At 37.9% G+C, this 25,304-nt stretch overlaps 3 protein-coding genes across 10 annotated transcripts; 1 reads left to right on the forward strand and 2 right to left on the reverse strand.

Moving 5' to 3' along the window:
• The first annotated feature begins 313 nt into the window (after positions 1–313).
• LOC136247710 (F-box only protein 11-like) lies at positions 314–25,011 on the forward strand. 6 transcript variants are annotated; one of them, XR_010697710.1, is made up of 17 exons: positions 314–468; positions 545–632; positions 815–883; positions 1,285–1,345; positions 2,051–2,186; positions 2,235–2,358; positions 2,406–2,616; positions 22,800–23,216; positions 23,265–23,329; positions 23,382–23,477; positions 23,550–23,624; positions 23,672–23,765; positions 23,836–23,925; positions 23,975–24,202; positions 24,260–24,467; positions 24,517–24,793; positions 24,845–25,011. XR_010697710.1 is itself a non-coding variant. In XM_066039544.1 (16 exons), the coding sequence occupies exons 3-6, from the start codon at positions 830–832 to the stop codon at positions 2,326–2,328; spliced, it is 345 nt and encodes a 114-aa protein (XP_065895616.1). In that variant the 5' UTR covers positions 318–468; positions 545–632; positions 815–829; the 3' UTR covers positions 2,329–2,358; positions 2,406–2,616; positions 22,800–23,216; positions 23,265–23,329; positions 23,382–23,477; positions 23,550–23,624; positions 23,672–23,765; positions 23,836–23,925; positions 23,975–24,467; positions 24,517–24,793; positions 24,845–25,011. The 6 variants fall into 6 exon arrangements, 3 of the variants coding, with proteins under 3 accessions (XP_065895616.1, XP_065895617.1, XP_065895618.1); XR_010697709.1 differs by having other exon boundaries at positions 22,800–22,979; positions 23,071–23,216; positions 23,975–24,467; XR_010697711.1 differs by having other exon boundaries at positions 348–386; positions 437–468; positions 23,975–24,467.
• On the reverse strand, positions 14,057–21,725 carry LOC136247704 (protein starmaker-like). 3 transcript variants are annotated; one of them, XM_066039533.1, is made up of 12 exons: positions 21,010–21,718; positions 20,115–20,267; positions 19,828–20,066; positions 19,204–19,359; positions 18,538–18,594; positions 18,218–18,448; positions 18,108–18,170; positions 17,995–18,054; positions 17,642–17,777; positions 17,115–17,195; positions 16,703–16,801; positions 14,057–14,613 (listed from the first exon to the last, which is right to left on the reverse strand). In XM_066039533.1, the coding sequence occupies exons 1-12, from the start codon at positions 21,047–21,049 to the stop codon at positions 14,237–14,239; spliced, it is 1,692 nt and encodes a 563-aa protein (XP_065895605.1). In that variant the 5' UTR covers positions 21,050–21,718; the 3' UTR covers positions 14,057–14,236. The 3 variants fall into 3 exon arrangements, with proteins under 3 accessions (XP_065895605.1, XP_065895607.1, XP_065895606.1); XM_066039535.1 differs by having other exon boundaries at positions 19,828–20,372; positions 20,997–21,116; XM_066039534.1 differs by lacking the exon at positions 17,115–17,195 and having other exon boundaries at positions 19,828–20,267; positions 21,010–21,725.
• On the reverse strand, positions 22,230–25,179 carry LOC136247699 (protein NLRC3-like). The gene is made up of 3 exons (XM_066039528.1): positions 25,043–25,179; positions 24,655–24,927; positions 22,230–24,609 (listed from the first exon to the last, which is right to left on the reverse strand). The coding sequence occupies exons 1-3, from the start codon at positions 25,080–25,082 to the stop codon at positions 22,322–22,324; spliced, it is 2,601 nt and encodes an 866-aa protein (XP_065895600.1). The 5' UTR covers positions 25,083–25,179; the 3' UTR covers positions 22,230–22,321.
• Between the last annotated feature and the right edge of the window lie 125 nt (positions 25,180–25,304).

The following is a 25,304-nucleotide window of genomic DNA, read 5'->3' on the forward strand; positions in this document are numbered from 1 at the left end:
GGCTACAGGAATGAGTGAAAAATCAGTATCGGTAAATGTGAAAATATGCATATTGGTGCAACACTATTTTCAATGTACTTCGCCCCATGCCTGGTACTGATACTATCAAGTATTAGCACGCGAATTGACCATACGCAACACACGTTGGGAGAAGACTCGGGTATCATCCATTGAAGACAACTAGCCACGTCTGGTCCACCATCTTCTCCAGGAACTAGTCACTGTATTGTCTTGTTATCAAATCGCAGGTTATCCCTGATGAAGGTAGCACGACTACCCCCTACCTTTGCACCTTACCTTTGAGACATTGCCATGACAATTATTTAAAAACCACAATCACGTAGAAACTTTAAAATGTGATGACATCACTTTGTGGACGGTATCTGGTTAGTGATCATATTTCTCGCGCATTTTGCTTTCTTAACATCAAAGATAGTTGGTAGAATTTGATCTTCCTGAAAAGAGAAGGTGTGTTGTCTTATATGTGCGTTACTAACGTAGCCAGTATAAAGCTGAATGTCACGTGTGTTTGCTCCGTGTTTAGGGGCATCACCAGTTTAATGTACTATATCACTCACTTGTAACTGTTCAAGAGATGAGTAGAACAGTGTGTGTCTGTGTTTTGTTATTAGGTAAACCTATATGACGTATTAATAGTGTGTTTTGTGGTTCATCTCCAAGTTATGTTAATATTTGAGTAGTTTAGTCTGTGGTGTAAACCGCTTTACATTCCAATCAGCTGAACAAAGTGTTTAACACATGTTACAATTAGTTAATATAGTGTTGAAGTTGTTGTAACTGATATCACTTGTAGCGGATCAGTGGCAACATGAGCAGCAGAAGATGTAGGAAACGACACTGCAATGAGCTGGATTATTCTGAGGTGAGTGGAACATGTTATTGTGAACACATTAGTACATAAACTGACTCGACACTGGTGTCCCAACTCCTGAGGTGTCCATATTATGTTAATGTCACTTGAGGACACCTACATAATCCAGAGATCCCTTAGTACATAAATATTACAGTGGACTGCAATGCGCCGGCCGAAAAAAATGTTTTCTATCCTGATATAGAAATGTTTAGAGCTGAACCTGTTGGGACCAAATCTTTAATGGAGTTTAGAGTAGACATGGCCTGTTATATTATCAGGTGTAGTTTGTAATGCCCACACACATTTCTGGTAGTTTTCACTCACCTATGCAGTCAGTCATGGCCTATATACTATGTAGTACATATTATCTATGGTCATGGCTCCTTACAAGTGTACATGTCCACTTGCAGCACAGGACCAGCCGTAGAGTGAAACATTTCAAAGTTGATGGACTTCTACTAAAATGTTCCAGTAAGCATTTTGTTTTATGATGTTGTGTTGGTGTGTGTGGGTGCGTGTGTAGTGTGTGTATGCATGTGTGTATGCATGTGTGTGTGTGTGTGTGTGTGTGTATTTCATTTTATGACTTATTTCCTAGAGGGTAAAACCAATTGGCTGTTAAAGATTCAGCCTTATCTAGTAAGTGGTTTTGGAGTTGTAGTGATAGACAACAAGAAGAGCAAAACAATTGACTTGCACAGTGTCTTTACGGGAATATTACAGCTTCTTGTTAATTGATCATAAGTTTCAAGTACAACAGGGGCTACAGATTTGGGGTTTGTGTCATTGTATTCACCATGAACTGGGGCATTGATAAAGGTATAGTTTTTGACTTAGTTGTACCTGTACTACTATCAAGCAAGTAGCTTAGAAACAGCAACATTAAAGATATGTTTTACCACAACACTAAACACACGTACGTAACTCACGTTTGCTTCACGGTACAGAAGTGAAACAAATATCTACACAAAGAGACCAATCCAGTGGTACAGTTTATTAGTAGATACATACGTACGTACGTCTTACTTCACTGTTTACTAAAACAATTAAAACATGCGTAAATTTTTTGTACCACTGATTGTATTTCAATGTATTTCAATTGTCTTGTTATGTAATTGACATTGTAGTCTTTGCTGTACCCATATATGGTATTGTGTTGATACTTATTATAAACAGGTCAACCATATCTAGACCAGTTACTACCTGTTGAGTTGCTATTGGTGATATTCTCATTTCTACGAGAGAGGGATCTGTGTCATGTGATGTTTGTGTGTCAACAATTTAACAATGTAGCCAATGACACAACCCTATGGTCAGTTTAGCCAATCAGATCACTGCTGGATGTTATTTCAACTTATAGGAGGGATTTGTTCCGACGAGTATTTGAAATGTCTACATCATACTCATACAGTTACTATGACAACATGTACAAGATGGTATGTCCTCAAGAATAGTTGGCATGGAAACAGCACTTTGAAGTGATGGTAGGTACACTGATGACATCACCACAATAATCACATGATCCCCACAGCATGAGTCACTACATGTTCATCCTAAAATGACTACGTTGTCAAAGACACATCCCCTGAGGCTAGAAGCCACACAAATCCCATACTACGCTACAATTGTTCAGGCCATAAACTCAGCCAGTGATGGTGATAAGATAGTAATACACGCTGGAGTGTATTGTGAACAAGTTATGATTTATAAGAATGTCATTTTGATTGGGTCTGATATGGATGGTACGTACGTGTGTGTAGTGTGTGCGTGTGTGTGTGTGCGTGCGTGTAATGTGTCTGTGTGCATACGTAGTTGTAGTAGTGTAGTGTAGTATGAGGCAACATATCCTGGGTGCTGGCCTGGTAAATTGCAAGTTTCCAGGTTATGATCAGTTGCTGTTGTTGTTGAACAAGAAACTGTACTCATAATGTGACCTGATGAGCGAAAACTGGCCGTTTTCGCAAAATTCTATTTTGCTATTGAAATAAATTGGATAAAAGTACATATCCTACATGACACATTTCAATCGCTTCGTTTTGTACTGCAAAGCTCAAATTAATAAAACCTACTGTGTACACCAGTGTAACACCACCAGATCCCCCTGTTCATTGGGAGTAAGAGTTATGGATGCTTATTTACAATGCGGTAGAAACAAAGTTTACCGTCATCATTGAGTTGTTGAAATGGCCTTATTCTTTGTCCACACAGATACCTACAGGGTAAATACTATACCTTGATCGATGTGCCAATTCATGGTGAACATACTGACTCATTTTAGTAGCTTGTTTCAGTCGTGAGTTATAGTTGATTTAGCAAGTGCCTGTAATTTATTTGTCATATTATTGCTGTACAAATCAAGGTTATTCCTGTTCCAACTGTCTATCCCTATAACTCCAAGACTATTCATCATGCTGAAACTTTGAGTGTCCACTCCTTTGTTACTATGGAGTACAGAGAAGCAATAAAATGTGATCCGGTCTGTGAAAAGGAGTCTTATAGCCTTTTCAATTGCATGTACTTGGCAACCTGTAATTTGACTTGTGAGTAATGTGGTGTATCACCCTGAAACTAGGGCTGAGCGATTGTGACATTTTGCTACTCACAATTGTAGGATGTAACATATCACGATTATGATAACTATCACGATGTTATAACTCACTTGCATAAATAGCATTGTGTATGGTCAATTTTGTATAAATTATTTATTTAACCATGTACGGTGAAATTGTGTACAACTGTTCAACACAATTAAGGCCATAGGCAGTTATTCAATACAAATATGAATAATGGTGTCTTTATAGAAATTCATCAGTTTCTAACAAGTAAGCTTTTTAATCAGTAAGATTTATTTACACAATGAACTGTCTCAGAAGTGTACTCTTAGAGTAAACTTGTTTACTGGATCACATGTTCTTCCACAACAGTATGTGTACATTTGTGTGTGATGTCACAACATCACGATTATTTATAACACATATCAACATCACGATGTTCAGAGACAATCACGATTAATCCCACAATTGATATAATCTCCCAGCCCTATCTGAAACTTAGTCTCCTAATGTAGCACTATGGCTTGGTGTAATATGAAGGTGATAGGTTAACATGAGGAGTTATGATTGGTCAAACTTGACAATTTGGAAAGGCTATAAGACCCCTTTTCGCAGTCCGAGTCACAAATGGAATTTGAGGAATGTGCAAAAACAGCTTGTTTTCGCTCAGCGGATCACATATGTGAGACATGGAGAATAGAAAGGGACCTTAGGGTGAAAAGTGGGAATTTACAATATCCCTAATTATCTGAACAAGTGTAAAATTTTCACTGTTATGAAATACATCATTACTCATGAAGAAAATTCGTAAAGACAAATCGATCACACACTATCGCTTCAATGTGACGTAAGAAAATGCTCATAACTTGCGTATCCTTGGGTCTACTGCAACAAAACAAAGATTTTCCAACTCCTCAAGAGTAGGCAAATAAGATGATATCCAGGTTTTTATTGTTAGTCCCTTCCTTCACTAAGAAAGAGGCAATCAAAAAAATTTATGGAATTTTTCAATAATACGCAAATATTTTACCCAATGTTTTCAATGTTTTATACTGGAAATTTAGGCTTGCGCTATTGTGTCAGGTATTCGCAGATCCAGTCACATTTAATTGTGTTCACTCTTTGAATATGCCTTTTATCATACTCAGTTGATGTTTGTAGAAACTATATGTACATGCACAATCAGGTATTAAGGTATTAGTAGTTAATAAAGATATTTTTATATATATCTTACTTCAAACAAAAATCAATATAGTTCTTATATCAACATCTTTAATTTGTTACCATGTTTTAACAGTGTAAAATTATGCCCCAGGGAGATAAAGACAAAAATGATTAATTTTCAGATAAAACATGGCTCTAAAGGTCACCAAAGGTCAAATCTGTGATGGCTCTATATCAAAAAACATATGTCGCAAGGAGTACAATTTGTGTGGAAAGTTTCATAATTGTATCACAAAGTGGACAAAATGCCCATTTTCTGGTGCTATGCCGCTCTACTAATAGCTTGTATACACACTCAACATGTGAAACATGATCTGTTTCTAGGGGTCTGGGAGCAAGCCCTCCACAGGAGATCTTTGATAATCAGTTTAGCCTTCTAAGATTGAATTTGGTAACAATTTGACTAAATTGAAAGTACAATTGAATGTTATATTTGACTATTTGACTGCTCTATTAGAGTATCTCAATCTTAGGGTATTAGCTAGGGGTCTAGCACCATATTGCCACACTTACAGGATTTCAAATAGAAGTAAGGCCTTGACAAAAATATTTAGCTATGTTTTTCCAAAACTAGTAGAAAATATGAACCACATGACCTCTTTGAAAGAGTACCAAGATGAGTGTATATAGCTACTTATGAATTATAGTACCAGCAGTCATTTAGTAGCTATAGCAACAAAGTAAAGGGAATTGAGGGAATATTGTTTTCCACTCCATTTTAGATTTTTCAACCTGCCAGGCCTAGAGTAAATGTTATAATTTGACATGGTATGAAAGGATGTTCGGCACAATAGTGAGATATCAGAGAAGAGGAACTGCTTATATAGATTAATCATATAGTAGCTGACTGTTCTATTAGAGTATATTTCGATTTTAGTTGCTTCAACTTTATGCGTTGGTAAACCACTGCAGTTAAGTTGTATTAGCAGTCCAACAAGAATTACATTACTTACAAACATGACATATTCTATGACTGGACTATATATAGTTACAATTTCTTTAGTTTATATAGTGTGAATTCTTGTGTGATAGTTTGACCATTTCTCATTGACACTCCCCTTCCACCTTCGATTGTGGTATGCAGCTACTTTTGTCGTCTCCTTGAAAGTAAGCTGCCAAGAAGATTTTCCTGAAGTAAAGTTGTGCTTTCCTTCCCCTTCGTGAACAGAAATGTCGTTGGACGCAATTTCAACTCCCAGTCCAGGTTTACTGCCGTTGAAATGACCGAGATCTAAAGACAGCTCAAACCAGCACGAGAAGAAATCCAAAAGAAATAGTACTTGCCCAATATGCGATGAAGTAATTAAAGAAGCTACAAAGCACAGGAAAGGTGATGATGCAATCTATTGTGAAGGCTACTGTGACGCGTGGGTACATCGTAGATGCACTGGGTTATCAGCAACGAACTTCGCAACATTAAGAGATGCTGGCGAAGAACACACGTTCTTTTGTCTATATTGTGAGATCCAAGCGCAGAAGGCAGAAATAGACAGCTTAATGTCGACCATTACTACACTTCAAACTTCTCTAAATGATCTTAAACGCAAACTAGACCTTGTTAATCAATCACAGCAGACTTCTACTCAAACTGTTCGTGCTCCAGTTGTTGACATAGTTTCAAACACTGTCTATCAAAATGCCACTGACATTGATAGGAAATTCAACATCGTCGTGTATGGTGTAGCAGAAAATCTCCAAAATACCAACAGACAATTCCGAATGAAAAAGGACATGGAAAACGTGATGGAGGCTCTGTCTGCAACTGATATTGACATTGAACCTAGTGATATAAAAGATTTGTATCGTCTCGGCAAGTATGACCAAAAGAGTGAGCGTCCCAGACCCCTTCTGGTGAAGTTCCTTCGTTCAAACACAGCTATTGACATCCTAAGTTCTAAGTCTAAGCTTGAAGCTCCAATCTGCATAAAACCTGATCTAACTCCCCAGGAGCGTCAAAAGGAACGCTTATTATTGAAGGAAAGGAGATCCCTAATTGACAATGGTACCGAACGGAGATACATCAAAATAAGAAATGATTCCTTATACCTCAACAACAAGCTTCACTGCAAAGTGAGTACAGATGGTAACAAATTAGAGTATGTAACTGTATCAGCACAGCCACTTAATAATACCTCTGCCACAAGCATGGAGTCATCCTGACTCCCTGTTTCCACTATAACTAACTCAAATCCTGACTCAAATTCACAGGTATTTAATAACTCTACTAATAACCCAAACTCAAATAATGTATTAAGTGATTTGAAACTGTCTATTGTAAATTTCTGTAGTGTTACTAACAAACGAACCCAACTTGAAGTTTTTCTGGTTACCTATGCAATTGACATCATTATAGGGACAGAATCACATTTGAATGAATCTATTCTAAACTCTGAGGTTTTCCCAAATAATTATCAAACATACAGAAAAGACAGAAACACTTCTGGTGGTGGTGTGTTTATTTCCATAAAGAGCTCTATACCATGTACACAGATTAATGACAATTCAACTATTGAAATAGTGTGGGCTCACGTTCATCTTGACAAGAACAATGACTTTATCGTTGGCTCCTTTTACTGTCCTCCTCACTCAAGTGATACAATACTTGACAACTTGCAGTCTTCCATAGACACGATTAAGCAAAAGTATCCCCACACTCAAATCATTCTTGGAGGTGACTTTAATTGTCCAGGTATTGACTGGGAAAACAGTACACTAATAAATTCCTATGTATCATGTCACTTTCGTGAAAAACTTATTGACTTATCACACAACTACCAACTGTCTCAGTTAGTCACCTTCCCTACAAGAGCTCAAAATGTTTTAGACTTATGCTTTACTACTAATCCTAATTCTGTGATATCATGTGAACCACTTCCAGGCTTGAGTGACCACGACGCTGTTTTAGTATCCATCAAGATTCCTAAACGTGTAATGAAACAACATCCCAGAACTGTTTACCTTTACAAGCTAGCTGACTGGGAAAAAATAAGAGAGGAATTATCAGACTTGTCACATGATTACTTTGAAATAAATCAAGCATCACCCCCAAAGCTTAGATGAAAATTGGTCCTTCTTCTTACAAAATTTACAAGAAATAATAAACACTCATACTCCTACCAAGAAATTAAGTACAAGAATTCACCTTCCCTGGCTGTCTTCTGCTTTAAAACGACTCATACGTAAAAAGCAAAGAGTTTATAGAAGAGCAAAGCGTTATTGTCGAGATAGTGACTGGAATGAATATAAATCATTACAAAAAGAGATAGATCATAAACTAAAGTACCAACACAAATCCTACCTGACAAACCTAACTTCATCACCAGACAGTAACAAAAAGTCTTTATGGCACTACATCAAGTCACGAAAACAAGAAAACAATGGTATTAGTACATTAATAAATCCTATAAATGGTCATATCATAACCAATCCTGTGGAAAAAGCAGACACCCTCAATCAACACTTTCAGTCTGTCTTTACATCCGAAGATAATAGTAACATTCCTGACAAAGGTCCATCCTTATTTCCATCTTTACCTACATTTGAGATTACCAAACAAGGAGTCTACAATTTGTTAAGTACCTGTGACACATCCAAATCCCCAGGACCTGACTCCTTGCATCCGTATGTACTGAAGGCCACAGCTGCCGAATTATCTCCCATTCTAACTCATATTTTCAAACAATCACTAGAATCTGGTGAAGTCCCATTACAATGGAAGCATGCCTATGTCACCCCAATATTTAAAAAAGGTTCCAAAGCTCATCCAGGCAACTACCGTCCTATCTCACTCACCTCAGTAGTTTGTAAAACAATGGAGCATATCATCGTGAGTCAAATTATGAAGCATTTGGAGGACCACAATATTCTTTCAGACAACCAGTTTGGATTTAGATCAAAACATTCCTGTGAGACTCAACTACTCATTACTGTTAATGACATTGTAAAAGATATTGACAGGAACCTGCAAGTTGATGCTGCTATATTAGACTTTTCTAAAGCGTTCGACAGAGTAGCTCATTCTAGACTTCTCTACAAATTAAATTACTATGGTATAAGAGGAACTGTCTTACAGTGGCTAGAGTCCTTCCTTCATGGTCGTACCCAACAGGTTGTAGTAGAAGGCTCTAGATCTTCTACATGTCAAGTTACATCTGGTGTTCCACAAGGTTCCGTACTTGGTCCTGTGTTGTTCCTAATTTACATTAACGATATTGTAACAAACATCAAGAGTGAAATTAGATTATTTGCTGACGACATTCTACTCTTTAAAACTATAGCTACGCCCAACGATCACAGAATACTGCAAAATGACTTAGATTCCTTAACACAATGGGCTAGCAACTGGCTGATGGAATTTAACATTCCCAAATGCAATGTTTTACAATTTACAACCCACCTCAGTAAAAGCACTTTTACATATAAAATGTCTAATATTCCATTGAATATTGTATCAGAGCGCACCTATCTTGGTATCCGCCTCCATCATACACTATCATGGGAACCTCATGTTAACTATATTTGTGGAAAGGCAAACCGTCTTCTTGGATTTCTGAAAAGGAATTTATATAATGCCCCAATACAAATCAAAGAACACTTATACAAACAATTATTGTTACCTTCTATTGTATACTGCTCAGCCACCTGGGATCCTTATCACCAAACAACAGTTAGCAAATTAGAAATGATCCAACACTGAGCTGCAAGATTTGTTCTTAATAAACCATGGCACAGATCCAGTCAACAACACAGTATTACAGATATGCTTAATTACCTTCAATGGCCAAGTTTAAAAAGTAGGAGAAGGAATGCTAGACTTATATTATTATTCAAGATTGTAAGAAACTTACTGGTGCTACCAAACCATTGTTTACCCCAGCCAACCCCTGTATCATATACTCGTGCCAATAATCCCCTCAAATTTGCACAGCTGCAATCCAGAATTGATTTATATAAGTATTCTTTTCTGCCAAGAACAATTATTGATTGGAATAACTTGAAAATTGACAACATTGACACAATTAACCTTGACACTTTTAAGAACATTATAGATAAGCTAAACAATTTGTGATTTGTAATGCACATTAGCGTGTTGCCACTGGTGGGCTTTGCTAATTAATAATAATAATAAATAATAATAATACTGTCCTTCCCTTTACTGTTTATATCTTCTGATGGTCTATATGATGTAGTTACACCTGTACAGCTTCTACTACCTTTATACTGTCAGTTAGCATATAATTTATAGCCGCTATAGTTAAAAATACATTTGAAGGGGTTACTCTTGATTTCCATTTCGCCACATATTGCAGTTTATACGTCTATAACACGTCTGTATAGACCATAGCTCAATGTGTTTTTCGTTAATGAACACATACTACCTGCATGGGTTCTCTTTCGAGACCATGAAGACAATCTTTCTTACAGTATCACGTGATCTCTTAGATTCCTACTACAGGCCTAGGTCTAGAGTTACCAAGCAATCTTCCGTTCCCCTCCAATTGCATGCTAACGTTAGATTAATAATTATACCGACAGATTGGTGAACGTTCTATTAGAGTGTTTTAAAAATGTGTGACTAAATACTTCATTATTGGACAAGCGCACGCATGTGAGCATAGCCGTATATGTTCGTGACGTAATTTATTTAAACTAGTCTAACCGGTCATACTAGTTTTATTTGAGCGGGCTTAGCAACACAAACCAGCTGGATTTCATTTTCGTTACTACGTTGGTAAAAGTTGAGTGTTTAGTTTAGTCTAGTGACATAGCAAGTGTTTAAGAGGCTAAAAAGTTGAAAAGTTGTTCTAGAAACTTTCTAAAGTGTATAGTTAGGTAGTATTGTACAAGTTAGTGGAGTTTTACTACATAATACTTGTTGGAGTTATTGTTCATTATTACTATTAGGTCTATTAGTTAGACTAGTGTTAGTAGTGATAGAATTGTTGTTTGTTTGAATACATTAAGGTGAGTAGCTAATTGTTTAGTATTACACTTTGAGGGTGGTTAGTTGGTAATGAAACAATTACTTGTTTAAGTTTGGAATTGTGTCTCAGTGGTAACACAGTTAACAATATCTTATTGTAGTGTAACAAGAGGGTGAAGAAACTGAAAGTTGTAGCTAGCTTAAATTTTTAAAAATTAATTCTTAATGTGTTTAAGAGTTTTTCGTTTTTTTAAAGGATGTGTTTGAGAGTTGCCATAGTACAATAGTACTAATACTCATATTGTATTTGTATTAATGCTTTACAGTGACCAGCACTGAAGGTCTACAGCAACATGTGCTGCAGCCTTAGGATTACCTAACCTAATTTCAAGGACTTAGACTTAGTGACTTATAGTTGAAAAGGTGTAACAGAAAAGGGGCCAAAGTAAGGAAAAAAATCCCTCCAACCCCAGGAATCGAACTGCAGGTCACCCGTATAATGAACAATGATTTAGGATGAGTGGTGCAATGATTCAAATTTAGTCCAAATTATTGCAAATTCTCAAAAATATTGTCACTGACTAAAATTCCTGGTTTTGGCTAAACATTCTGCATTTTAAACTTTGGTAACATTACTGTAGTATCCAAAGAAATACGGAGAAATCATTTGTGTATCATATTTTAGACACATTATTATTATTATTATTATTATTATTACTAGGACCGCGTCACATACAACCAAGTACATACACCAACGTGACAGCCCCCCGGTGAGGCTATTAGGTGGTGAATGCATTATCTCCAAATCAACTCAATATGTCACAGTAGTGACAGATATAACACAATAGTGGCATCGTAACTAAAGGCCACCAGTAGCTAAGTGCCAGTACATCATTGGTGTGGTAATGGCACAGTGATGTGTACAAAGTATATGTATACAAAACATACAGGAGAGAACTATACATTATTGCAGTATTGTATGCAGCAATACATTATAGGCAACATCACCATGCAGATAAAAATTATTAGCCAATATACAGCAATGCATATCAACATCAACTAGAGCTAAGTAAGGTTCATCAGTGATGTAGCAATGGCACAGTGATGGTGACACACTATAGTTATGCATACACAACTTTCAGGAGATAGCTACACAATGCTGTAGGCGTATGCAAGCCAGATGAACCAGATAAAGGAAGACAGCCAAGCCACTAGAGCCTAGTAGCTACGCCAGGTGAAGGCAAAAAAGATTAAGCACGTATTGAATTGCCTGACACCAACACAAAGAAAGTTCGCCATGCCAGCTGCACAAGACAAAATTGTTTACTTGTATTTTATATGTAACTGTAAGCTTATTGTAAAGAGCGTGGCATATGTCAGTTTAATGTTTTCTTGTATTGTTTATTTAGCTACGTGAATGAATCCACTGGCAGCTGGCATGGAGACTTGAGATGTTACAAACATAAAAACTTACTTGTAATCTTCTTGTTTACACAAGTGGCTTCTGGCTCTCCTGCACGGGCATCACTAATCTTCTTCGCGCAATATGTAAGTAATTAAGCAAGGGTGTGGTGCTGGGCGTTATATAGAATTACACGTATGGTCAAGTCATCAGCACAAACAGGAGCGATGATTATACGTTTGTGCCTTCATTCACAGGCGAATCTATCCCCGGTTAGTTCATGTCTCTAGGCCTCGTAGTTTTCTCAAACATTAATTATTAATTATTTAATTATTTATTTAATTATTTATTTATTTATGACATAATTTTAACCGCGTTTCGTATTATTCTTAGTACTTGGTTGTATAATTATTTAATGGGCTTGTAGATGCCAAGGCAAGCTAACTTGCCAGGCTAGGCCGCAGGTGCCCATATATTTATGATGCAGGCTATTTTAGCTGTTTCGCAAAAATTTACAACTCCACAATAACCAGCTGAGTGGTATTTGGTAGTGTTGTCTTCAGAGGATTACACCTGTTGAGTGTTACCATGATAACTACTTAGTTTAAATAATACCCAACTAGTTAGTAGTACGGTACAGATTTAACGCAACGTCGCACTCTCGAGTGACCCACTCTGGAGAGCAATCCGTTATGAACTAGAGTCTCGAGTAGTCATTATCGAATACGAGGTCAAGCGCTCGCACCTGAACTCGCAGTTGCGAGTACGAACGTAAGAAAAACACTCGAAGCGAACAAGGCGCTTACTTATTAAATAATTTGAATATGCGCCAGACAAAAAATCTATTTCGAGCTGTCAAGGGCAAGCAGAATGACCTGAGGTTAGTTGATCAGATACGTACTGTAAAACTTATGCTACATACGTACATATACATAATTTATACAATGTAATGTTTTTAAAATCACTCGCGGGTAAAGTCAGTTTACTCTCGAGTGGACTCGACAGTTCAGAATGTCGACACTCTGACAAAATGCCAAGGCTCGCCCTGAGTGTAAGAAGAAGTGCTCTTAGCTTGTCTAATGCAGGATATTCTGTGGCAGATATAGAACAAATATTGAAGAAACAAAAAGTTGCTACTACGAAGCGAAGCCTGTATCGTCTGATTAAAAAATTTAAGGAACATGGAGTGTACACGGATTTGCAACGAAGAGCTCGTGATAGGAAGATTACACCAGAGATGTTGAAAATGATTAACGATGAACTAAAGCAGAATGATAAAGCCACAGCAAGGCATTTGAGAGCAATGTTAATAGAAAAATATCCAGACTTGGAGGTGACTTTATCTACCATTAAACGCCAACGCCAGGCGTTAGGGTGGGTGTGCACTAGACCCCACTATTGCCAGCTTATTAGAAATCTGAACAAAACCAAAAGGCTGGTATGGTGCAAGGAACAGCGCCGGGTTAATGAAGATTTTAACAATGTAATTTTTTCAGATGAGTGTACGATACAATTGGAACACCATGGCCGGTTGTGCTTCAGGAAACGGAAAGAGCCTAGAAAGCTTAAGCCGAGAGCGAAACATCCCGCAAAGCTGCACATTTGGGGAGCCATATCTGCACGTGGAGCAGCCCGTGTTGTTATGTTCACTGGCATAATGGATGCTGTCCGCTATGCAGACATTTTGAGTGCCCCTCTTGTGCCATTTATAGCTGACCGATTTTCTGATTCTGGAGGGCATAGGTTTCAAATGGATAACGACCCTAAACATCGCAGTAATCACATAGAAGATTACTTCGAAGAGAAGAACATCAATTGGTGGCCAACTCCACCAGAAAGTCCCGATCTGAACCCCATAGAAAATTTATGGGGTTCATTGAAACAGTATTTGCGAACTAAGCACAAACCAAGGGATCTCAACCAGCTCAAGGAAGGTGTAATAAGCTTTTGGCAAACACTAACACCAGCCGTATGCAGAAAATACATTGGTCACCTACGCAAGGTTATCCCAAAAGTCATAGAATTACATGGTGAACCTAGTGGTTACTAGTGCAACTGAAACATTCAACATGCTACTTTTGTACTACCTTGAACATTTATCATGATTAATTTTCAAATAATGAAAGTGTGGATATAAGAACATGATTGGATATAAAAACATGAAAAGTTTTTAACTGTTTCCTAATAAATCAAAAAGCTCAGTTCCAGTTTCAGGTCAAAAAAAAAAACCAAATCCAGTTTCCAGGGAAGTAGTATGACAATCAATTAAGTCCTTGCAGTTGTTTTTTAGTGGGCTTGTTACGAAGACGTCGGCAACTCTCATCAATTGAGATTATACAATCTGCCCACTCTTTGGAAATGTCGGTGTTTTGTGACGGAAAATACTTGAAAGAAGTACTCTTAATGTATTTGATAATTCTTGGATCTAACTGTTGTTTATTGCGTCCAGAGACATTCGATGTCTTTCTAACTTGTTCCGTAAACAATCTTCTGGTCAAATGTACGCTCATATTCCTGCGTGAGCAGCTTTTCATAAAGATCAAAGTAAGTTCACTTTCAGGCAATAGTCCAGTTGGTCCTCGTGAAGTTGGTGGTGGTGGTGTAGGTAGTAAATTTGCTCCACTCCCATGTGCAAGCTCTAAAATTGAAAATATAATTTACCATAATGTTTGTTGGACGTAAATAGCTACACACACTTTAATAAACAAACACAGTACAGTGTATCTTTTACAGTGTCACTTATATTATAGTCCATGCATGAATAACAGTTAACATGCCCTCTTAAAGCAGTGCAAGTTCTGGTAATTTGCATTTAACAGTGTCTGGATATCCTTTCACAAAGACATTGGCACTTAGTTTGTGGGTGACCACAAGCCAAAGGTATTTGTTTTAACCACACCTCGAGTTAGTACCAGTCCCCTAGTACTTGTCAGCTCAGATAGTATAAAATGCATTTATAGCCTGTTTACTAGTGTCATCTTTAGATTGTGGGTTGCATCAAACCCTTTGTAGTACTTTAAAACTCTTGCATTACTCCGTTAATTAGTTGTGTCCAGACACAATATTGACACACTGTTTCAAGCACTGCTGTTTTACGTGACACACTGTTTCAAGTAGTGCTGGGCGGTATGGCATTTTTTGATTACGGTACGGTATTGAAGAAAATAACCCGGTATTCGGTATTTCACGGTATTCAGCTTGGTAAGGAACTAATAATATGTTTTTACAGTAATTGTTAACTGTAACTACTCACAATTGAAAGTTACCGATGGCCAGCAGTAGGGACCAGTCTATTTTGCTTTTTTTCTACCTATTTTTCTTTCCAGCAATTCTTTTATTTTTCCCCTATTATGCTCCATATTTTGCTCAAGAATTATAAATTTTGCTCAAGAATTATAAATTTTGCTCAGTACTTATCTTTGTTAATTGAATATTTCCAAGTGCAAAGCTACAGTTTCGCCTTAAAGTGACTGTTCTATTAGAGCTCGATCAGAAATTACTTCTAACATGTAAAGCAAGAAGCCAGCTAATATTGCTTAACATGTGTGGCTGTTTTATTAGGGTATATAGATTGTCACTTGTTGTTCCTGTAACAATTAGCTATGCATTGTAGATATTTTAGCGTGTCTGACTGTTTGATTAGAGTATCTCGATCTTTTGTGCAATTTTTATGTCCACTCCACAAAAGTTGCACCTATTATGCCAGCATTTTGCTCATTGCTTTTACCCAACCATTATGCTAAAAATTTTGCTGGCGAAATCGACGGGTCCCTAGCCAGCAGGTTATAAAAATATTTTACTAACTACATGACAGTAGGCAGGTGCTACAATGTAACCTGAAACCTAACAGTTGCTGTTAGGAGAGGCTTGTGGTCACCACCAAACCACCAACACATAACCCAACCACCTTGTCTCTGGCTTCCTGCACACTAGTCACATTCATGCTGGTATTTTCAGAAACAAATACCTTTGAAACGGTTTAATGAAAATACCGCGGTATACGGTATTTTCGGTATACCGCCCAGCACTAGTTTCAAGCACTGCTGTTTTACACAGACTTTGCGACAGATCAGTTTTAATAAACTGTTTACAGCACTGCTTCATAAATTTTTTTCCTAAAATTTGGTGGTCAATTGTGAAGTAGTGAAAGCCCTTATTGATTCATTTCCAGTTTCCAGCACTTACACTTTCTCCACAAGCTGCCACCATCTAAATCTGGTAATGAGCAAGAAGGTATTTCCTTAAACTCAAGCATTACCACAACTTTGGAGCCATTTTAGTAGTGTTGTGCGATACAGCTAAAATGGTGTATCTCAAACCTTGTGTAGTCATGATATGATACCAATATGGAATATAGTGAACTTCAGCCAAAAAGCAAAGTAATTAACTGTGTGGGTGGCCGTCAAATTTTCATAGTTTAGTTCCAGACATTACAGACCGTGTAACAAGCTTCAAGTCTGAGAAACAGGCGAACAGCTCTGCTACACTGTACGTTGTACAAAACCAGACCTTAGCATTTCCATGTGCGAATAAAACATTGATAAATGTATTGCAATATCGATATTGTGATATTGTATATGTGTATCGATAATTCGATATGTATCGCACATCACTACATTTCAAGACATAATGTAAATTTGAATAACATAAATGCGCACCTCTATGCAAGGAGTATGACATATAACACTTGTGTGCTACACGCAATCTGAGCTTTCAAATTTACTGACCAGAATTGTTAGATTCTAAGGGTTGTGCACCGGGCCCTTGTGAAGTTGGTGGCGGTGAACAGTTAGGTAGTACATTTACTCCACTTCCATGTGCAAGCTCTAAAATTGAAAAAAACTTTGCCGTAATGTTTATAGGATGGAAATGGCTACACACACTTTAATAAACACGAGTACAGTGTATCCTTTACAGTGTCACTTATAGTTCATGAATAACAGTTACATTCATAGTTTTAATTATAGTTATTTTCAACTACTACGAAGAAGGTGATTCTAAAACTCTAGTATCACGGCAGTGGTGGAGCCAAGAAACATTAAATTTGAATACACAAATGCACCTCTATACACAAATGCACCTCTATACAAGGAGTATAACATAACACTTGTAGCACACGTAATCTCTGAGCTTACTTACCAGAAAAGCTAGATTCTATGGGTTGTACAATTGGGATTTGCTCTTGTCGAACATATACAGGTCCTGCAAGCTCACTAGGTCCTACACAGTACATTACAGAATTAAAAATAGAGACGAAAATGAGAAACTTTAGAAGAGCTGAAACAAATATTTGATTCGGTTAGTACAGAAAGTATTCTAATACTTAAACATTATTAAACAATGCCACGGTATACATAAGCGTGGAAAATTTTAGGGAATCACACTTGTAATTAAATGAATTTCGTGTAATAGTTCAAGTTTCCTTTCCGATGAAAAGTGATTCTAGCGTGTTCAAAGTCTATCCACGGAAATGAAAACAGCGAATTACTTTTGCGACTGTTTCAGTAAAAACTTGCATTTTTCGTACAAGCATGCATATTGGAAAAAATGGAATTTACAAAATCTGATATTTGTTTCAGCCGTACTTTAGAAATAGAGTTCGGAAAATACACTGATGAAAGCAAACAAACACCCACTAGTAATATTTGCTTTACTACCAAACATACCTGAGTGGGTAGGTGGTTGCTGCATTGCTCCAAACGAATCCAATTTTGACGACACCATTACTAACCCTCTGGACATTACTTGAATAGATTCCTGCAAAGACGACACTGTCTTATTCAGATCTTCATACTTCTGATCCTAAACAAACAAGCAAAAGGTATTGAATAACACCTATTGTGGCAAAATAGTGTACACACAAATCAAAACCAATACCAATAAACGTGTTGCTCCAAAATGATGACCACTATTTTGTTAACAAAGCCACTTTAGTGGAGTTTGGTGCCAAAGGGCTATTAAGCATAAAATGCTTACATGCCACATAATAAAGTGTACCACTATGTAAGTCAAAACAAACCTTAACATCAGCTGAACTGGGTAGAGAAGGATGCAATTCTGCGCTCATGTCATCATCATACTAGTATATTAAAACTATACTAAATTTTAACACAGCTAATATAGCATGCATACCCTATTGTACAAGAAGTCATCAAAATCCATATAGAATGGATCCTCTCGATACATTTCAATCACCTAAAAGTATCCAGAGCATTTTTTGATAATCAGACTGTTATTCTTACTGGTATATCAATTTCTTGGGTGTTCACATCACTAACGATTTCTTTGCTCATAGCATCCGTACCAGTTTCATTGCTCATCGCATCCCTATCAGTTTCATTGCTCATCGCATCCCTATCAGTTTCATTGCTCATTGCATCCCTATCAGTTTCATTGCTCATCGCATCCCTATCAGTTTCATTGCTCATCGCATCCCTATCAGTTTCATCGCTTGCCATCTTCCCTTTGTCTACCTAGAGATAAAAACATTAAGCATTCCCTTAATTCTATTTAAATGGCCCTTCGGATCTATAAGACACTTTGTCGAATTTATAACACTTACTTTAGTGATGTCAACATCTTTAGGGGTGTCAGGACCAACCTCCAACACCGGCTTTTCCTAGATCAAAGTAAAGTATTATGTATACATTAATTGAGGTTACAATTCTGTATGCAGTACTAAATAAGACAGCACGAATGCAAGTAACTCAGTATAATAGCATTGGCCAGTGGTTTAAACGTGTAGAGAACAATCAAGGAAACCCAAAACGTGTAAATCACAATGGGATTTGTGGTACTTTTGATGATATCATAAGCCTAAAGCTTAAGAAATTTATGCAGCAGTGTGGTGTTTTGCATGCCGTGATGCCACATTTAAAGACTGATTGCACTTGCTGTCTATCCTAGTGAGTTATCTCAAATAGACCCGTCAGCCTTGGTGAGTGGTAAAAGTTGTCTCTTTTCATGACTTTCATTGTGCACCCCAACTTGCTAATATCCAGCTGGAAGATCTAAGCTAGTAAAATAACAAAGCTTTCCAAACTGGTCCAAGTTGTAGATTTTTGGTTAAGATAATTCCCAAACTGCTAACCAGAATTACCTGAAATTTTGAGTATCAACTCCATATACACTGTAGATAATGTCAAGAATAATAGTAAAAAAAACAAATGTGCGAACAATACGGGTTTCGGTTGAGATGGTCACATACATATAGACACAACACACTTACCACCTCTTTTTTCTTAGTCCTTCTTTTCTTTGCTACAGTATCACCTTTCAATTTATCACCCTCACTCTTGGTCTTGACTTTTTGGACAGGGACTCTCCTTGTCTGCTTGCTACCTGTCTGCTTTTGCTTCTTAACAGCAGTATCAGATTTACACTTCTGGGATAAAAGTAAAAGAAATAAAATATACAACACAACCTGTTGAAATAGAGCATGCCAGTCAGGTGATTATAATTTTAATAGCATGCCTACGATAACCACAACATTCCAACAATGGCTTATAGTGGCCCCACCTGGTTAGTTGATCACCTAGTAACAGGGCATTGTATGAAAAACAAGCTGACAGGTCAGACTATTAACCCTCTTACCGCCACATACAAGTGTTAGTGTATGATGCCGTAAAAAAAAAGTGACCATAAAAGAAAACAACAAAAACTTCCACCTGTCTAGCATTGTGATTCCATGAGCACTTATCTGATAAAATTTGAACAATCCATTTATTTTCCATTCTAAATTATGAAGCAGTCATAAAAATGTTTGAAAAAATGCAAACTGGTTGGGTTTTTTGTTCAGTGGGTCATCACATATGATTAGTGATCAGAAAAGTTAGCAACCAATTCAACATACCTGCTTTCTTTTGTTTTGCCTGGGTTCAACATTCTCTTTTCCATCACGGCTATCTTTGCACTTATCTTCTATCTGATCACTGCATGTATTATCCTGTGTATCTTTACTACCATCCATTTCAATCTGACTGTAGTCATCCATGAAATTCTCTCTGTCCTCTTCACTACCATTATTTGACTGGCTGTCTTCATCATCCTCATCATACTTTTCCTGGTCCTGCTTACATTCTTTTTGTGTTCCTGCAGTTGTGCTAAAATAGACAAACAACAGAAACACACCTTTCTTACCTAAAGACAATATTTTTACTTCATAAATGGCTTTTCCCTCCGTGATTTGAGCTATACCATCAATAAACAGGGATGTTCCTTTAAGCATACGAGTGGGAACAACTGCAGTGTAGATCTCATCGACGTATTCAATGAAGGCATAAGGAGCTACACCTGTAAAAATTTATGTGCATAACTTTCCAATAAACTTAAACTAGGCTGTGCAACAAAACATAATATATTTGCACTTCTAAAATAATGAATACACATTTTAGCTAACTCCCTCACCATACTATTACCCCTACCACCCTACAACACATTGGGTTGTGCCGCCACCAAACGTGGGCTACCAATCATCACTCTAGGGTTGTGCCGCCACCAAACGTGGGCTACCAATCATCAAATTTTTAAACCAACAAAATTACAACCATAACACCTAAGTCAATAAACTACAACTACCGGTTGAGTGGGGGGCTTAGCTCCAAATCATAATAACCGTAAATAATAAATTTGTGGCTGTCCAGCCCCCAGACAACCACCGGGAAAAACCTAGTAGGCTTTTCTTTTTTTTTTTTTTTTTTTTTGCCTACTAGGAAAAACCAAAACAAATAGAGCTCCACTCATGTGTATGCAAAACCAAAACAAACAAGAAAAAGTCAACTATTCCTCTGCCATCCAGCCCTCAGCTACCTATAGTCAAGGAAAATCAAATATCCATAACATCACAGGGAGGGTGGGAGGGGTAACCCACTAGTGTGAACACGTGGCGTAGAATGAACTTTTCACGCTACAACAGCCTTTTAAAACCCTTGTCACGTGAGATGCTCACGTGACCACCAATAGTATTCATGCGGGAGCTTATTTTCTGTCTAATTCATTACATTCAACCGACAGAAAATACACCTGTTACAAGCACTTCTGTCAAGTGTGGGATCCAACTGCTCAGGCTCAATCATGCTGCAAAGGCACTTCTAATACTACTCTAACACATTACATAACAGTGTCTTTTAAATTTACTGTTTATCTAAGCTTGCAACACCATGTGACTGCTTTCTCTTTATAAAGCCCAGTATGGAATCCATCTGCTCAAGCTCAATCATTCCACTAAATAACTTCTAATACTACTCTAACACATAACCTAACAGTGTCTTTTAAATTCTTACTGTTTACCTTAGCATTTACTGTGCCATGTGACTGCTTTCTCCATTTAACGCTCATTCTATCAAGTTTGCTTAAGCTCGATCATGCACCTAATCCATCTGCTAAACCACAATCATGCTAGTAAATCACTTCACTCTAACACATCAAGGCCGACTATTAACGGAGTTTTAGTTTTTTGTTGTTGTTGCATGCCGTGAAATTGGTTAGCTGCAAACACTCTATAACAACTAGCTATACACAAACAAAATAGAAGTTTACTTTTCTTTGCCTTTGTTGACCTTTTCGCCACTCTTTCTGATGCCATCACAATCGCTCCTCGTCACAATCACACACGACACAATCACACAACACTCTCCTTTGCACATGCGCACACTATTGCGTGAAATATTTAGAATTGTGCTTTTATTTAAAGTGATAAATTGAAGGCATTGAAGATCATACAACATTGCTGACAGGATCTCACTAATGATTGCTCCAAACTTCACTAGAGCGTAAGTCATTGGTTTTAATCTAATAAGCGCTTGTACGTATCTAGTATTAAACTAATAAGCGCTTATGATATGTATTAGCATTAGGCACCACTTGCTCGAGCGAGTGTAGCAACCCCTCGAGCAAACTCTCATTCGAGTGAGTACCCCCTTCGAGCAAGAGCACTCGATAAGGAACGCTCAATCGAGTGCGGGTGCTTAGCGAGTGGTATCCTATGACTCGCGCGCGAGTGCGACGTTGCGTTAAATCTGTACCGTACTTTAAACTAATCAAACCAGCTATTGACTCGTATTATATTAGATCAATTGTCATATTGATCTCGTTGATCATTGTATTGATCTTGTTGATTATCAACTTGATCACAGTTCATCATCTTGATCACTAAAATACAACTAGCCCAACGCCAAGTTGATAGTTTCATTACCAACCAGCTAATCATTAACAATGATGGAAATACCCTGAGGGTGTAGTGAACATGTCTCGTTAACCACAAAACATCTAATCAACTAATTTAATCAAATAATAACAATAATGGCGGGTAAATACAATTTAGTAATAACACAAGAAATGTTCTACAATCACACAAACCCAATTTCCAGCTTTACGTCACATCCTCGTCTTCTTCTCTTCTCATTAACAACTTGTTCTAGTGATGTAATCTCCTTCATGATGTCCTCAGGGTAGGAGGGTAGTTCTAGCTGTTCTAATGTATTATTGTTCTTGAGGGCATCCAGGATCAGTTGTGAGGCTTGTCCAGTAATTGGGTTACCACTCATATACAGCTCCCTCAGGGTATGGTTCACACGCAGCACATCACAGATCACACCACACTCATCATCAGAAATGTTGTTACCACTAATCACCAGCAACTTCACTGTCTTGTTCTCCCTCAGTGAAGAGAACAATTCCATGACTGGTCTTGTGGTGGAGTAGTTGTTATAGATCATGTCCAGTCTCTCTATCACACATGAAGGATGTGTTAGTGTGGTGGTGAAGAAGTGTGGTGTTTCCCCAACAGCTTTGTTATTGCTAATATTCAACACTTTCACCTTACAGGTGATGATGATATCACTGAGGGAGCTGTCTGAGGATGAAGAAATGTTATTGTTGTCCAACCAGAGATCATCTATTGTGATGTTGGAATGGTGTAGACTACGGTGTAGTAATTGGAGTCCGTAATCTTGAATATGGCAGTAGTCCAAATTAAGTTCCTTCCAGTTTCTACAGGACGAGCAGGTTAGTAATGTTGTTAGATCTTCTAAGTTATTAGGTGATAGAATTGTCCTCCATAAGCTAATTATTTTGTCAGTAAATTTTCCCTCGATAGTTTTACAAGTTGAAATATCGCCAGCCTCGTAGAAGATTCTGTAGAAGCGAAGACGCTGTAGCTTACCTTCGAGAAATTTGTCGTTGATGGTGATCGCCTTGTTTCCACTATGAAGAAACAGCTTGAATGATGGACGTTGTCCTTTTGTAAGTGTAACGTAGTGGTTGAACATGTTGTAATGGATATCGCTCCAGAAATACTCTTCGAGGATGGACCGCTCTTCGTCGAGTGGGAGGTTGGCGACATAGTGAGCCGCGAGGTATTCTTGTACTGAAAAGTGGATAAAATTGAACGTTTTCGTTGCATTGAAGATGTCCATGTGTTCTACGACTTGTAAGAGACCGAAGCCATTGATGGTTCCTGGTATGGCCTCCAGCTGCGGACAGACAGACTTGATTTGCTCCAAGGTGATTATTAGTTGATTGTTATTTAATGCTTGTAGAGAAAGCTTTGATAATTGTTGTATTATCTTGCCACAGGGATCTGGAAGATTGTTGAGATCTGTGATAGGCTGCGTGACAGTGTTACCATATTTGGCAAGGTGTCGGCAGATGGTAAGGCTAATGAATAGCTTGTACAGTTCAGTAGAATTGTTTGGTAGGGGATATCCCTTCTTAAAGAGGAACAGTAGAACAAGAAGATGGAAAGGCGTGAAGCAAAGGCTATTGATGGTGGTGTGTTGATGGAGATAGTCAGTGAGTTGTGGTATTTTGTGAGGTTGTGTCTTCAGTGATTGTTGAATGAAGTGTTGTCGTTCTGTTTCAGTAAAACCCAGAATGTCAACTCTGAGAGTGGCCTTGTTATGGAGGTGTTGTGAAGCATGAGGACGAGATGATACTATCAACCCACACTCAGGTAACACTTTACGATTTATGATGTCAGCTATTAAACTGTTCTCTCTTAGACCTTCAGGGAATTCATCATAGCCATCAAGAAGGACTGCAGTAGATCTCCCTTTGTCTTGGAAAACAACTTTGGCGCAAACAGTAGATAAGTAACTGGCATCAACATGACGTTCACAGAAAGACTGAAGGAGATCTTGGAGTGAAGACATTTTCTGAACACCGGGATCCCTGAGACAGACCAACAACACCAGTTGAATTTTCTTCATTACTTCTCCCTCAGCCCAACAGTAAGAAATGTGTTTCATCAGTATTGATTTCCCAATACCTGGAGCACCTTCTATTAGGATTGTTTGTGGATCATCACACTGATCAAAAGGCTTCAGTATGTCAGCAACATTTCTTGTCACCTTGCTAGTTTGAAGAGCCTCTCTCAATGGTTGATGACTGTCTAGTCGATGACATTTGGTTAATGGTTGACTACTAGCAGCAGAGATGACATCACTGATGTGACCAGTGTGGACTGCTTCGGTGATGACGTTGACATCTTTCATGGTACGTTGTTCTTCATAATGTACTAATACTACTGGAGTGAAATCTTTAGGTTGTTCAGGAGGCCAAGTGTCCTTCCCAACATCAAACCTTGTCTGCTTGTAGACTCCCTTCACATGACGAGACAACAGGGAGACCACTGTACCTATACAATACACACTACAATTGTGTTAACTCTAGTACAGCCTACCTTTGACATGAGGATCAGACACTGCACCAGTTAGTGATGGTCTAAGGAGGTTGATGGCATCATCCAGTTTACCCCAAGTTGGTTGGTCAACACTCTGGAGCCACTTCATCAACATTGCTGTACAACCTTCAGCTGATCGGTTAGTGTTGTCTTTTGAAATAACAGCAATTTCATAATCTTTTAACCCAAGGATTGCTCCAAGACCTTCCCAACGAGTTGCATATTGTGGGATGACATTGATGAAGAGATCACCCAGCTCTGGTCTATCATCCCCTGGGGGAACAAGTGACAAGAAAGACACTGATACATTTACCAGATGAATTAAAATGTTTGTAATAAAAATACATTTGATTTAGTAATATTGTACTTCTCTGGCTTGCACACTTACTGGATTTCCCATCTGGGACAACACTAAAACTGATTGCCATTACTGATTCAACTATCCGGTGTACTTAACGATCAATACGCTATTGTGAAGAGATCGCGTAACACTGCCACACCCTTCTCTGTGATGCCACACCCTATACCACAAACACGGGCATACGTAGCCTAGTCGTTAATTAGAATTAAATTTAAAATGTCACCACTCGCTTGTAGATATTTAGATGAGTGATTAGGCTGTGCAGTCACCCATAAGGTGAGTTAGGACT

Source organism: Dysidea avara, chromosome 2, assembly GCF_963678975.1.
Source record: "Dysidea avara chromosome 2, odDysAvar1.4, whole genome shotgun sequence".
Taxonomy (NCBI): Eukaryota; Metazoa; Porifera; class Demospongiae; order Dictyoceratida; family Dysideidae; genus Dysidea; species Dysidea avara.

Coding starts and splice junctions, on each gene's coding strand:
- LOC136247710 (XM_066039544.1), top strand. CDS start 830: ATGAGCAGCAGAAGATGTAGGAAACGACACTGCAATGAGCTGGATTAT. Junction 884..1,284: donor ATGAGCTGGATTATTCTGAG/GTGAGTGGAACA, acceptor GTCCACTTGCAG/CACAGGACCAGCCGTAGAGT. Junction 1,346..2,050: donor ACTTCTACTAAAATGTTCCA/GTAAGCATTTTG, acceptor TATTATAAACAG/GTCAACCATATCTAGACCAG.
- LOC136247704 (XM_066039533.1), bottom strand. CDS start 21,049: ATGATTGAGCCTGAGCAGTTGGATCCCACACTTGACAGAA. Junction 18,171..18,217: donor CCCAAGAAATTGATATACCA/GTAAGAATAACA, acceptor GGATACTTTTAG/GTGATTGAAATGTATCGAGA. Junction 17,778..17,994: donor CCAGTTCAGCTGATGTTAAG/GTTTGTTTTGAC, acceptor TTGTTTGTTTAG/GATCAGAAGTATGAAGATCT.
- LOC136247699 (XM_066039528.1), bottom strand. CDS start 25,082: ATGGCAATCAGTTTTAGTGTTGTCCCAGATGGGAAATCCA. Junction 24,928..25,042: donor TGTCCCAGATGGGAAATCCA/GTAAGTGTGCAA, acceptor TTGTTCCCCCAG/GGGATGATAGACCAGAGCTG. Junction 24,610..24,654: donor GTCTGATCCTCATGTCAAAG/GTAGGCTGTACT, acceptor TGTATTGTATAG/GTACAGTGGTCTCCCTGTTG.